This window comes from Thermobia domestica, chromosome 15, assembly GCF_964235325.1.
Source record: "Thermobia domestica chromosome 15, izTheDome1.hap1.1, whole genome shotgun sequence".
NCBI lineage: Eukaryota > Metazoa > Arthropoda > Insecta > Zygentoma > Lepismatidae > Thermobia > Thermobia domestica.
In genome coordinates, this window is record NC_137468.1 from 89603607 (window position 1) to 89618001 (window position 14395).

A 14395-nucleotide genomic window follows, 5' to 3' on the forward strand; every position below is an offset into this window, starting at 1 on the left:
ATAACTTTGGGGGAACCCGTTCAAATATGTATATTTCGTTATGTCAGATATCCAGATTCAAGAGGCTCAAGCAAACTTTGTTGTGACAGGATCTCTCGGCCCCAGATTCAGCGTGCATGACAACAACAATGTTTCATCTTGCAAACAACAATGCAAACAATGCAAACAACAATGATTCGACATCAACGGTTCAAATCTTATCCTTAGAACTAAGCCTCGCCGTAAGCATGCGTATTCAGTAGACAACTTTTAGTACCTAGGTAGTGATGTTGAATTCTATCTACGCCATCTTTTGCTTTCAATTCATTCATTTAATCGGAAATTATGTTTCGTTGAAATGAACAGAAAATTTAATAACGTGTATATTGTTCATAATTGCTTTCTTCGAAGATAAATTGATTAATTAAACAAAATGTAATGTAAGCGTATCTACCAGCTGAGATTGATTAAAAAATAGATAAAAATAAAAGCTCTAGTTATCACAACGAATCTCTTTGAAAGCATAGAGAAGTATTAGGAGATAATATGAAATGGTAGACACGTTAATAACCAACAGATTCTATTTTCAGGTAGAAATGTGACGCTATCTTTCAATGCCCAAAGAGCTTACGAACCTCAAGGACCGTTGATCAATTCTGAATTTTACCCTGGATGGATGGATCATTGGGAGCAACCACACTCCAGAGTTTCTATTGATGCAGTTGTCAAAACACTGGATGAAATGCTAGCAGTGAATGCATCTGTTAATCTTTACATGTTTCATGGAGGAACAAATTTCGGATTTATGGCAGGTAAAAGTCTTTACATGGGTCGCTCAGAGCACAAGAGAATCAAGTCAAATTAACAAAGTTATTTAAAAAATAATAGACAAAGATTGTACGCTCCGTTTAAATATGTGGAAAAGTGAACATTGTTTATTTTTAACATTATAAGAGCAATTTACAATATCTTGACGTCAATCTTTTAAGCCCTGAAATGAGCTTCAAATAGAGATCTCAATATTAATTATGTCCAAAATGAACAAAAATGGACTTGGATCCTTGTCCCCATAAAGATCAAAGGAAAGATCATCAATCATCAAGTGAAGCGGAAGATTGTGTTGCAACTTTATTGTTTGTTTATTGGAGTTTAGCGTCCTTTTCAAGTACCGATGCTATATGAGACGTAGACCTACAGTTTAAGGTTGAATCCGAACCACCATAGTGTGTTAAAATATTTGAATTCCCTTCCACCCGGAAATTAAATCCAGGACCACGTCCACCAAAGGCACACGCACTAGCCACTAGACCAGTGGAGAACTGTACATGAAATAAGAATTTCCCATTGGAATTTTATATAACATTATTTATATACCGAGTGAAGTAGCTCAAGTGGCAGAGCGTTGGCTTCGCATTCAGGAGGTTGTGGGTTCGACCATACTGACTGGGATTTTCCAGGGTTTTCCTCAGTCCTACCAGGCAAATGCCGGAATGGTACCTACTAAAACAGGCCCTGGCCGATACCCTCCCAGGTCCTTTCCATTGTTGTTGTTCTTGTTGTTAGATATCCAGTATAAAAAATTATATCTGAGCTGTATCTAACGATTGTTAAATAAATAACACACTATAGAAGAAACATTTATTTACGGGTATATATTGGTAAACCATTCTGATGAGCAACACTTACCGCAATTTATTTGAAATTTCTACAAATTTGGAATTTCTGCGCGTAGGTTTTTAACAAAGAAAAATAATTCACTTCAGACCTACCTACCTGTATATGCCCAGACCTAGTCTTTCACACATATATACTACAGCAATTTTAGGGGGGAACGAGGCTGTGATGAAAATTTTCCGGAAAATTTTGAAACGGAAAATTTTCCGGGAAAATTTTCCGATTCATAAAAACGTACTCTACTTATTCCTACATCGTTGTTTAGCCGTGGTGTGAAGAGGAAAATTTTCTTCTATATTTTTCTGGAAAATTTTCCGTTCTTAACAAATATCAGTGATCAAGTAACAATTCCTCAGTATTCATAAAATCAATCAACTTCATGTATAGAAATGTTAAAAAGTGAAAGATCGTTTAAAGAATCTGAAAATTTTCATGGCTCAGACAATTTTCAGTACTATGTAGGAACAAGTGAAACAATTTTTCATGAATCGAAAAATTGACTATCCTATACAGTGATGAAAATTTTCCGGAAAATTTTCAAACGGAAAATTTTCCGATTCATAAAAACATACTCCACTTATTCCTACATCGTTGTTTAGCCGTGATGTGAGGTGGAAAATTTTCTTCTATATTTTTCTGGGAAATTTTCCGTTCTTAACAAATATCAGTGATCAAGTAACAATTCCTCAGTATTCATAAAATTGATTGAATTCATGTATAGAAATGTTAAAAAGTGAAAGATCGTTTAAAGAATCTGAAAATTTTCATGGCTCAGACAATTTTCAGTACTATGTAAGAACAAGTGAAATAATTTTTCATGAATCGAAATATTTTCTGTCTTGTATGGAAAAATTAAAGAACTCTTCATGAGTCGGAAAATTTTCATAATTTTGAAGCAAAAATTAAATCAACTTTTTGCGAATTGGAAAATTTTATTTCTCTGTAGAAACAAGTGAAAGGAATTTTCATTAGTCGGAAAATTTTCATCACGATGTAGAAACAAGTGGAAAAAAAACTTTTCATAATCCGGAGAATTTTGGATATTATGTATAGTGATATTTGGTGGAAAATTTTCCATTATATGTAACTGCACATTCAGCTATAAAATTCAACTCCTGTAGAGGAAAGTTAGACAGCAACAAATTATAGTTTTCCAGTTAGCTTTCGGAAACCAGAAAATTTTCTATTTTAAGTTGGAAAGTAAAAATATACAGTGTTTCTCTCTCTCTCTCTCTCTCTCTGTGTGTGTGTGTGTGTGAGAGAGAGAGAGAGAGAGAGAGAGAGAAAGAGAGAAGTTGAATTGAGTTGATTTTGAGTTTAACGTCCTTCTCAGCAGCGAGACCATATAAGACGGGACCAACTAATTAACATGGAATCCGAACTACATGAGCTCCCGCTGGGAATCAAAGAAAGGTCTTGCATGCCAAAGGCGCGTATGCTAACCGCTTAGCAACGAAGGAGCTCGCAGATGAAGAGAGAGAGAGAAGCACTGTGTAAAATTTTACTTCTCAACTTGAAATATTAGAAAATTTTCCCGTTCCCGAAAGCTAATTGGAAAATTATAATTTGTTGCTGACTAACTTTCTTCTACAGTAATTCAATTTTGTAACTCTATGTGCAGTTAAATATAGTGGAAAATTTTCCACCTAACATCACTATACACAATATCCATAATTCTCCGGATTATGAAGTTTTTTTTCCCCACTTGTTTCTACATCGTGATGAAAATTTTACGATTCATAAAAATTCCTTTCACTTGTTTCTACAGAGCAAAAAAAACTTTCCGATTCACAAAAAGCTGTTTTACTTTTTGCTTCAAATGATGAAAATTTTCCGACATAAAAACCGAAGTTATTCAATTTTTCCATATAAGAGAAAATATTTCGATTCATGAAAAACTGTTTCATTTGTTCTTACATAGTACTGAAAATTGTCTGAGCCATGAAAATTTTCAGATTCTTTAAACGATCTTTCACTTTTTAAAATTTCTATACATGAATTCAAACAATTTTATGATTGCTGAGGAATTGTTACTTCATTACGGATATTTTATTAGAACGGAAAATTTTCCGGAAAAATATAGCGGAAAATTTTCCGGAAAATTTTCCGAAATGGGAAATTTTCCGCGGAAAATTTTCCGCCTCACATCACTAGAACGAGGTAAGAATTAAGCCCGTACAAAGAGGAAAAAATTGGGAGTCACAGTATCTTTTCTTCTTCAAGATTATCAAATTTCAATGAATAAAACTAAATTCATGCTAAATTCATGAATAAAACTGAGTAAATGCTTTTCTTTAACTTACAATGGTTGTGGGATGTTTCAAATCTTGCAACACTAATATAACTCATTTCCTGACGTCATAAAATGATAAAATTTTGCACAACGACAGAAGTCAAATAGCAATATTTTGTTACATTCATATATAAAAAATATATGAATGTAATATAAAATTTATATCATATGAATGCAAGAAAGTTTGATGGCTAACTCTTCCTAGACCGCTGAACAAATTTTGATTATTTTTACTATATGAGAGGACTATGGTCCAACTTAGGAATTTATCACATTATTGGTATAGGGGTGGAAAGACATTAGGGATGGGGTAGAGAATGTGCATTTGTTAGAAAAAAAAATATAAAATTGATTAAAAATGGTGTTTGATACTGTAGCATTCCAGCTACATGGAAATAGAGATTTGTATTGACTGAAATTAAAAAAAAATGTAAATCCTGATTAAATGCAAAAATTGTATTAATAATATCTAGTCAAATATTATTGATATTTAAGATAATTATATCTAATTATGATGTATTTGCATTATATGTGGGTCTACAGTAACGTCTATTTAACGTTTATGTGGTATCAGACGTTTTGAAAGAAAATGTTTCTTTTTAAAAAAAAAATGAGAGAGAAAAAAATGTAACGAGCGATAATAACGTGAGAGAGAATTTCCTATCCTGTATGGCGAGTCTTGCTTTCGAAGCAGCTGCCTCCTGAGGCTGATTTGCTGTTTTGACCTCCGCTGGTGGAGTTGGGCTCGCGTATGCTTGTTCACCGTGTGTTGTTTCATAGCTTGCATGGCGCGTGTTGTAGTTGAATGCAGAGTTAAAAGTGAAAAGAATAAAAGTGGCCAAAGGTGAAGTGAGTGTATTGAAATGCTTTCAGTGAACACAGCTGAGTGTTTTGTTAGTAATTGTGATCTCGGAGAATTTTGTTCCCTTGTGGAAAGTATTTTTATTGAAATTTAATGGAGTTAAACCGGCATCGAGGAGACGGTGCTTGAGTGAGCCTTGGTGGTCAGACAAAGTGCCCATTAAAGTAACTCCATTCTGCTCCAATTTGTGATTATATTGTTTGGATTTCAATGTGTTGTAATTTCTTAAAGCTATTTTTCGGCCTTTTTCTCAAAAAGAAAAAATCAATTATACTCACTTCGTCTCGGGCCCAAGTTAACAGAAAGTCAGTACTAGAACATAGGACATAAGCTGTTCCAACCAGAGGGAAGTAAAATTATCTACAAAGGTAAAATATTGCTGGAGCTAAATTGCGTTTCGTTTAATCCTGGTAAGTACGCAGTTAACTAGTAGTTTACATATGGGTTTAGTTGGTTACGTAGTATCATTAATGAGCTGGAAATGGGTTAATATAACTTGCATTCAATCGCTGACATGTATTCGGGTATTTTCCAGAGAATAAGAGTGATATTTTCAGATTTTTTGCGAAAAATTGAAAATCCCCCCCCCCCAAATTTTTAGACTCACCTCACTAGTAATGCTTAAATGCTGTTTTGGGTGGAAATTCTTGGTATGATTGTCCAGTATTCATTGAATTACCTTTTCTAATGTTAATTTGTTTGATCAGAGCTTAGCGTTTAATGCAAACTCTCTCTCACGTCATTATTCTCACGTCATTATTAGACTCGGAGTCACAGTTGTTTTGGGTATAATGAAACTGGTTTTCAGAAATGCTGTTTGCAAAGTTTGAATAGACAGAATTGAAGAGGCTATTAAGAGGGTTGATTGGGACAGATTGATTGAATTGGATTGAAATTTTGGGTCCTAAATCGTACTAAGCTGGAATTGATTTCTTTAATTTGTGGTTATATTAGTATAATCTGTGATAAGGACCTCGTTTTGCACAATAAGAAATTGTATTTAAAAAAAAATTGCCTCGCGGACAAAATTAAGAGGTAGAGTTCCGAATACTGCCGGAAAAAAAAATCAGTAAAGAACAAATATTTTTTTGAATATATTTTCTTGCATTTTCATGCATTTGAAAACATTTGAATGGTTTGAATTTCTTTAATCAGTAATATTGATCAATTAAGATATTTTGCTCAATAAAAATATTTTCTCTGTACAGGTGCGAAATATTGAATATTCTTTTTCTAGAGTTTTTGCTAATAATACGAATTGCTCTTAGCTAAAAAATATTGAGAGAAATCTATAAATTCAGGGTTCAATCTGAAGGTTCTAGGTTTCAGTACAAAGAAAAATTGGTTAATTGCTCCGGAATTTAATTACATTGTTTAAATTTTTTTGGATATTTTAAATCATGTTGGTGAATATCTGTTCTTCAAACGCTTGAGCAAATATTCACCTATACTTATTGAAATAAAATTTGTTATTTGAAAACTGAATTTTGGTTGGTTATTTTTTGTTATTATTGTTGTTTAACCTTATATTAGAGTGAATACTGGATAATCACAGTCTAGCCACAAGTTAATCAGGTGAGCTTGAGCAGCGCGAATCCATCTGCCGTAGTCCCTTCTTCGGTGGAGTCCGGGGTTGGTTTGGGATTCTTTTTTTTTTTTTTAGTTTTCAACCTCTGACTCCTGGGGAATGGGGCGTTACAATGACAAAACAGCAAATCCACTTTAATTTTTTAATTTTGTTATTTTCCTGATTACGTTAAAATTTAGAAAATTTTCACTTGTTAATTATATATATACTGTGTTTTCATAAATATTTGTGACCTCCACCTCCGGTTAAATAATTGATGGTTGTGTTTTGTAGTAATATTATTGGAAATTTGAACAGTATTAATCATTATTTATATTTAAAAAAAAAAGTTTCTTGAATTAAATTTTGAAATTTCGATTGGATTAGTAGTTCTTGTATGGGTTGTTTCCATTTGGTCACTGGTAGATTGTAGATTTTAGTGGTAACTTGGTTGTATGTTAATTATAAGTGAAATCATTTTGTTTATTTTGGTATTGATATTATCTTATCAGCATTGTATCTCAAGGATGGATAATCGAAATTATGAAAGAGAATACGTTAGTATTGATATGCCTATTGATATCTCAGGATTTGTAACCATGGATAGGACTGGCCAGGTAGATTTAGATCAGCATTCGAGCCTTGGTTATGCTAATATGTCTTTTACACCTCCGACTCAAGGAAGCTTTTATATTCGTCATAGGCCTTCGCTAGTTCGGAATAATGAGGGAATGCCTGGAACAAATGATTCGACTTTTGGATTTAGTAGGCAAGTGAATCCCAGTTTAAGTAATGATGGACGGGATTGTCGGCAGGTAACCTTTTCGGAAAGTTTGAATGGACCACCTTTAGGAAATCATATAGGGTGTCCAGAAAGTAATATCGAGGCTCAGAATCCTGAACTTAGTAATAGGTATTTGAATTTGGGTCAATACTATCAAAGAGTTTCTAGGATCAGGAATTCAACCCCTAGGGTAGTTAATACTAGGAATGAGCAACAACCTTATATCAACTATGCTAATTTGAATTACCCAGAATGTTATAATCGTGATTCAGGAAATGCATCAGCAAATTTTGTTTCTCAGGTAGAGAATAAGCTTATGATTAAACATACTTTTAGTAAAACCTCCGAATATTTAGACAATAAATTTAGAAATTTTAAGAAATTAGATGGAAATGATAGTATTCAGATGTTTGAGGTTATGGTTAGCATCGAAGAAATCTTATTAGATACTAGTTATTCTTTGGGAATGATACTGACAGCTTTGATTTCGCGATGTGAAGGTACAGTTTTGAAAATAATTTTGTCTGCCTTACATGATAACATTGGTTGGGAAGAGTTACGATATTCTTTGTTGACAAAGTTTGTGACACCAGTATGTATTCATACGCTAATATCTGAACGTGTTTATAGGAGGCAGAAATTGAATGAATTAATTAATAATTATGTTCGATCAGTCATGGTTGCTATGAATGTGTTAGGAATGAGGGCACCTGAGATTGAATTAGTTAATATAATCCTGAGCGGAATGAATCCGAATCAGAGACATAGAATGTTAAATGCGTATATTCCTGTTGATAGAAGAGAACTTTTGGAAATAGCTGACCAGTTCGTCCTGATTAATAAAAATCAAATTGATTATAATAAACAATCGGGTTATATCAAAAATAAATCAAATGTTGTTCTTTCTAGTAGTAATGCTAGAACTAATCGATTGTGTGGTAATGGGAAAGATAATTTTAAGGAACATCCTAATAAAAATAATTCGAAATCGAATCAAAAGGGGTTCGGGTCTCGAAATTCGATATCTTCAGAGACTCATTCGAATAAGCCGAATTATTTCACAGGAGAGAAACCCAGTCCCAGGGGAAATATTCCATCAGAACTAAATGGCACTATAGCATCCTTTGTTGTTGGGAAAGTTAATAGTCAATTGACTGATATTTGCGTAGACGGCGGATCAAGTTTCAATTTGGTGACTGAAGATCTTGTGCGTCGTTGTGGGGCTGAACATTTTGTGAAGGAAGCGGATGAAAGAACGGTGAATGCTCCGTCTGGGTTGACTTTTTCAACTAATAGGGAAGTGTTACTTAATATCAACCTGTCCGGTCATTTCGAGCGAGTTAATTTTCGTGTGGTGAAACAACTCCCATGTGACTGTTTGTTGGGCACTCCTTTCCTGCGTGAAACCAAATCAGTTATCGATTATGTGAACAATCGAATAATGTTGAATAATGGAAAGAAGGTAATTCGCTTGAACTATCGGCGTATGTTAAACGATAAAAGAAAGTGGTTGCGATCAGTTGATCAAGGTGACCAGTTCGAAACTCGGAACGATAGTGCTTCGAACTTAGTCTGGTTTTCTGGGCAAAACTCCGGTATGGCTTCGATATTTATTAAGGAGGATGTAAATTATTTGGGAATTGCTAGCAAGGGAATACAGTGTGAATTGGAATGTGAACAACTAGAAACTGAGTTATTAAAAATTGAACATCCTTCAGCCTCTCAGTTGTTGAATTTGAGGACAGTGGTTGAGTGTGAACTTGGTAGAAGAGGTGTTCAGGGTCCTGATTTGTTACCTCGGTCAGTGGATACTGGGTTTAAGGATATTGGTTTCGGAGATATTTCGTCGCATCAAGAACTACCTTGGACTTTGATAGAAAATTTAAACAGAAATAGGGAACAAAGTGGTTCTGGAAAGATTCCTGTTGATTTAGCATTTATCACAGACAAAATTGACACTAAAAATTTTGTTTTAAATTCGGATGAAAAGGTAGTTCCTGAAAGTCATGTGGAATGTCCTGTTGGTGGAAATAGTAGTTCTTTGGTGGCAACGACTAATTTGCAGAATGAAGTATCGGTGGAAGAGTGTCGAGCGGATTCTGGTTTCCCTGGTGTTCCCAAAGGACAACGTAGAAGAAAGCGAAAGAAGAAACAGAGTGATTCCAGAGTTGAATCTATGAAACATGAAGATAATAGCAAACCAGCTGTTGAAATTTCTGTTAAAGATGGATCCAAGAAGACTGTTGGAAACTCTTCAGATGCTGAAATGCATGTATTGTCATCAAAAGGGGAAATGGATAGAAAACTTCAGATTACCGATTCAGAAGCATCAGATGTGGATATGGAACAGTCAGAGAACTTTAAAAAATTAATAAGCCAGAATAGGAAATATTTGCCTCCGGATAACTCATGTTTTAATAAAAAATTGAAATCGGCAATACAGGTGAAAAACCTTGATAACACACAGGTGGAAAAACCGGTGATTCCTAATGAGTCCTGGAGATGTCGGGATTCGGAGACCTTAGCTTTTATTGATTCGTTAAAGGAGAAATACTCCGATGTAATATCGGATCGAATTGGCTGTATTAAGGATTTTGTAGGTAGGCTATATTTAAGTGAAAATAAGCCATTTAAGCAAACACCATTTCCCATCCCACGAAATAAAGAAAAAGAATTTGATCAGCAAATTCAAACTTTGATCCAACAAGGCATATTGGTGGAAGTTGACCACAGCAATTATGCTAGTAGTTGTTTTTTAGTAAAAAACAAGAATAATACGTTTAGAATTGTGGGGAATTATGTACGGGCCAACGAGTTAATTGTGAATGATGGTTATCCGTCTCCACATTTAGAATCTTGTTTAGCAGGCCTTGCCGATAAAGCAATTCACAGCAAACTGGACCTCCGTAAAGCTTATAACCAAATATATTTGGATGAAAATTCACGTGAAATAACAACCATCGTTACCCCCAAAGGGTGTTACCAGTATACTCGAGTTCCAGTCGGAATAAAGACTGGTAGTAACATTCTGGCTAGGGCAATGAATAAAGTATTGGGAGATCTAGTCAGAAGGAGTAAGAGTTTTTTTGATGACGTCCTAATTTCTTCAAGGTCACTTGAAGAACATAGGAGGGTCTTGGAAAAGGTCTTTGAAAGATTTAGAAAATATAATATAACGATATCTCCTGATAAATGCTTATTGTTTTATAACAAAATTAATTACCTTGGATATGTTATAAGTGGTGATCAAATGGAGATAGATCCTGCAAGGGTTTCTGCTATTCGTAATATTCCACCTCCGAGAAATAGAAGAGGGCTGATGAAAATCCTAGGACTTTTTAGTTATTATTCGAAGTTCGCTCCTGAGATGCAAGAGATTATGGGACCTTTGAGTTCTCTTAAATCTGTAAATAACAAATTTGTTTGGACAACCGAACATCAGTGTATTTTGGAGAAATTGAAAAATACACTTATTGAAAATGTAGTTTTGAAAATACCAGACTTGAATAAGCGTTTTATTGTTAACATCGATGGGTCTGGGAAGAGCATCGCGGGATGCATTTCACAAGAAAACAGCAACGGGGAAATCCAACCGATCGCGTTTTATAGTAAGAAACTCTCAGAAGCCGATAAACACAGATCTATTTATGAGATCGAGTTTATAAGCTTGGTAAAAACTATATCCAGGTTTAGGCATTATTTAGTCAAGGAATTTGATATTCTTACTGACAATAAAGCCTTGACATGGATCTTAAATAATTCAAAGCGTCTCATGAAATATGGACCGTTTGTTGAAACATTATGTCAATTTGATTTTAAGATCAAGCACATTAGATCAGGGGAAAATTTAGTTGCAGACATACTTACACGGGTCTATGATCCTTACGAATTTAACATCATGGATAGTCCAGTTGGTTTGGCTACATTTTCCAACAATATGAAGCTTGCCAACCTGTGGCGGTTACCTTTGGTGAAAGAACCTATAGAAGCTCTTCAGAGAGAAGATCCAGAGTTAAATGAAATAATTGACAAGTTGGAGAAAGGTGAAGCTTGCTCAGGATATGTTTTAAATAAGAAGATCTTAATGAAGCGGACAAATTCAGCCATAAATCCTTTTAAGATCGTTATTCCTAGAGATTTGAGAAGACTCCTGATTGAATATCATCATGACGATCAGTTGGTCGGTGGACATTCGGGATCTTACAAAACATTGAAGAAGTTGATGAAAAGATTTACTTGGAATAATATGGTAAGAGATGTGAATGAATACGTGAGATCGTGTCAGAATTGTCAATTATCGAAGGAGGATAACAGGAAGAAAATGGGTCATCTAATGTCAGAATTCAGCAAGCGTGTTAATTCACATTGGATGTTCGATATCATTGGGGCCTTGCCAACTTCAAGAGGATATAAATTTATATTAATTGGAGTCGATAACGCTAGTCGTTTCGTCATTCTTGAGAAATTGAGGACAATTAGTTCCAGGATCATAGCCAATAAGTTGCAAGATGTTTTCACCAGATTTGGTTTCCCAGAAGCAATTTCTACCGATAACGGATCAGTATTCGTATCGGAGTACTTTAGTAAGTTTTTGTTTGGGCTCGGGATTAAGCACATCCGATTAAGTCCATATCACCCAGAAGGGAATCCGGCTGAGAGATTCATAAAAACCCTAAAATCGTCGCTTCGTTGTTATTTTTCGAGTAAACAACATCTTTGGTCATCCTTGGTCCCGGATCTGCAATATACTCTTAACATCAGTGAACATGCTGGTTTGAAGATGTGTCCCATCGAGCTTTTTTATGGACGTCCTAATTATACACCTCTTGAAATACGATGGAACATCGCAGAATCAGATTATGGTGGTAAATCTTCGGTTGACTTGTGGACTGCAGCCATAAGCAACATGGAGAAAAGCTGGGAGAGAAGACGGAAGCTAATGATGCAACGAAGACGAGAAGTTACTTTGAAGGTTGGTGACAAGGTATTGATAAAGACCCATATTAAGTCATCTCTGAGAGATAAAATCACCAAATCCGTGAGTCTGAAGTGGAATGGTCCTTTCGTAATTAGAAGATTTTTAACCCCAAATACGTTGCTGGTTTCTAACGAAGAGGATACTCAAGATTCATATCGTAAGTCTCACGTTTCTGAGGTTAAGTTGTTCCGGGAGCGTAGAAATTAAAATTTCTCTCTGTAAAAATTGATAATCCAATCGAAACATCAAAATTAAAAATAAGTACTATATTAGAGAATTTATAAATTAATATTTCTAATTAAATTTGTGTTGGTTCTAAAAATTGAATTAGATTATTGAAAATTCTATATTTATTAAGATTCATTCATTTTAACGATTGCTATGGCCATGGTAATCCAAATTCTCTTTTAATTGTTAAACTTGGGTAATTAAATGGAAATATTATTGTAAAAATATTTATAAAGTTAAAATTGAATACTTTAGATTACAGATCTTATTTACTATGTTTAGGTTTATCTATATTATTGTTCTAAAATTGTATTGTTTAACTAATTGTGATTCTTTGTGTTTTTAGGCAAAAAAAATCCTTGCTCTGGATTTTTTTTTGTTGGACGGTGGAGGATGTAGCATTCCAGCTACATGGAAATAGAGATTTGTATTGACTGAAATTAAAAAAAATGTAAATCCTGATTAAATGCAAAAATTGTATTAATAATATCTAGTCAAATATTATTGATATTTAAGATAATTATATCTAATTATGATGTATTTGCATTATATGTGGGTCTACAGTAACGTCTATTTAACGTTTATGTGGTATCAGACGTTTTGAAAGAAAATGTTTCTTTTTTTAAAAAAAATGAGAGAGAAAAAAAATGTAACGAGCGATAATAACGTGAGAGAGAATTTCCTATCCTGTATGGCGAGTCTTGCTTTCGAAGCAGCTGCCTCCTGAGGCTGATTTGCTGTTTTGACCTCCGCTGGTGGAGTTGGGCTCGCGTATGCTTGTTCACCGTGTGTTGTTTCATAGCTTGCATGGCGCGTGTTGTAGTTGAATGCAGAGTTAAAAGTGAAAAGAATAAAAGTGGCCAAAGGTGAAGTGAGTGTATTGAAATGCTTTCAGTGAACACAGCTGAGTGTTTTGTTAGTAATTGTGATCTCGGAGAATTTTGTTCCCTTGTGGAAAGTATTTTTATTGAAATTTAATGGAGTTAAACCGGCATCGAGGAGACGGTGCTTGAGTGAGCCTTGGTGGTCAGACAAAGTGCCCATTAAAGTAACTCCATTCTGCTCCAATTTGTGATTATATTGTTTGGATTTCAATGTGTTGTAATTTCTTAAAGCTATTTTTCGGCCTTTTTCTCAAAAAGAAAAAATCAATTATACTCACTTCGTCTCGGGCCCAAGTTAACAGAAAGTCAGTACTAGAACATAGGACATAAGCTGTTCCAACCAGAGGGAAGTAAAATTATCTACAAAGGTAAAATATTGCTGGAGCTAAATTGCGTTTCGTTTAATCCTGGTAAGTACGCAGTTAACTAGTAGTTTACATATGGGTTTAGTTGGTTACGTAGTATCATTAATGAGCTGGAAATGGGTTAATATAACTTGCATTCAATCGCTGACATGTATTCGGGTATTTTCCAGAGAATAAGAGTGATATTTTCAGATTTTTTGCGAAAAATTGAAAATCCCCCCCCCCAAATTTTTAGACTCACCTCACTAGTAATGCTTAAATGCTGTTTTGGGTGGAAATTCTTGGTATGATTGTCCAGTATTCATTGAATTACCTTTTCTAATGTTAATTTGTTTGATCAGAGCTTAGCGTTTAATGCAAACTCTCTCTCACGTCATTATTCTCACGTCATTATTAGACTCGGAGTCACAGTTGTTTTGGGTATAATGAAACTGGTTTTCAGAAATGCTGTTTGCAAAGTTTGAATAGACAGAATTGAAGAGGCTATTAAGAGGGTTGAAATTGTAAATTCGTATATTTGAATTCAAGAAATTGAATGGGACAGATTGATTGAATTGGATTGAAATTTTGGGTCCTAAATCGTACTAAGCTGGAATTGATTTCTTTAATTTGTGGTTATATTAGTATAATCTGTGATAAGGACCTCGTTTTGCACAATAAGAAATTGTATTTTAAAAAAAAATTGCCTCGCGGACAAAATTAAGAGGTAGAGTTCCGAATACTGCCGGAAAAAAAATCAGTAAAGAACAAATATTTTTTTGAATATATTTTCTTGCATTTT

At 34.4% G+C, this 14395-nt stretch overlaps 1 protein-coding gene across 1 annotated transcript in view; it reads left to right on the forward strand.

Moving 5' to 3' along the window:
* LOC145671560 (beta-galactosidase-like) overlaps positions 1-14395 on the forward strand; it is a 137838-nt gene that overhangs the window by 94637 nt on the left and 28806 nt on the right. The window contains exon 7 of the mRNA XM_081740747.1: positions 570-791. Within this exon, the coding sequence (XP_081596873.1) occupies positions 570-791 (222 nt within the window). The remainder of the gene's footprint in view (positions 1-569; positions 792-14395) is intronic.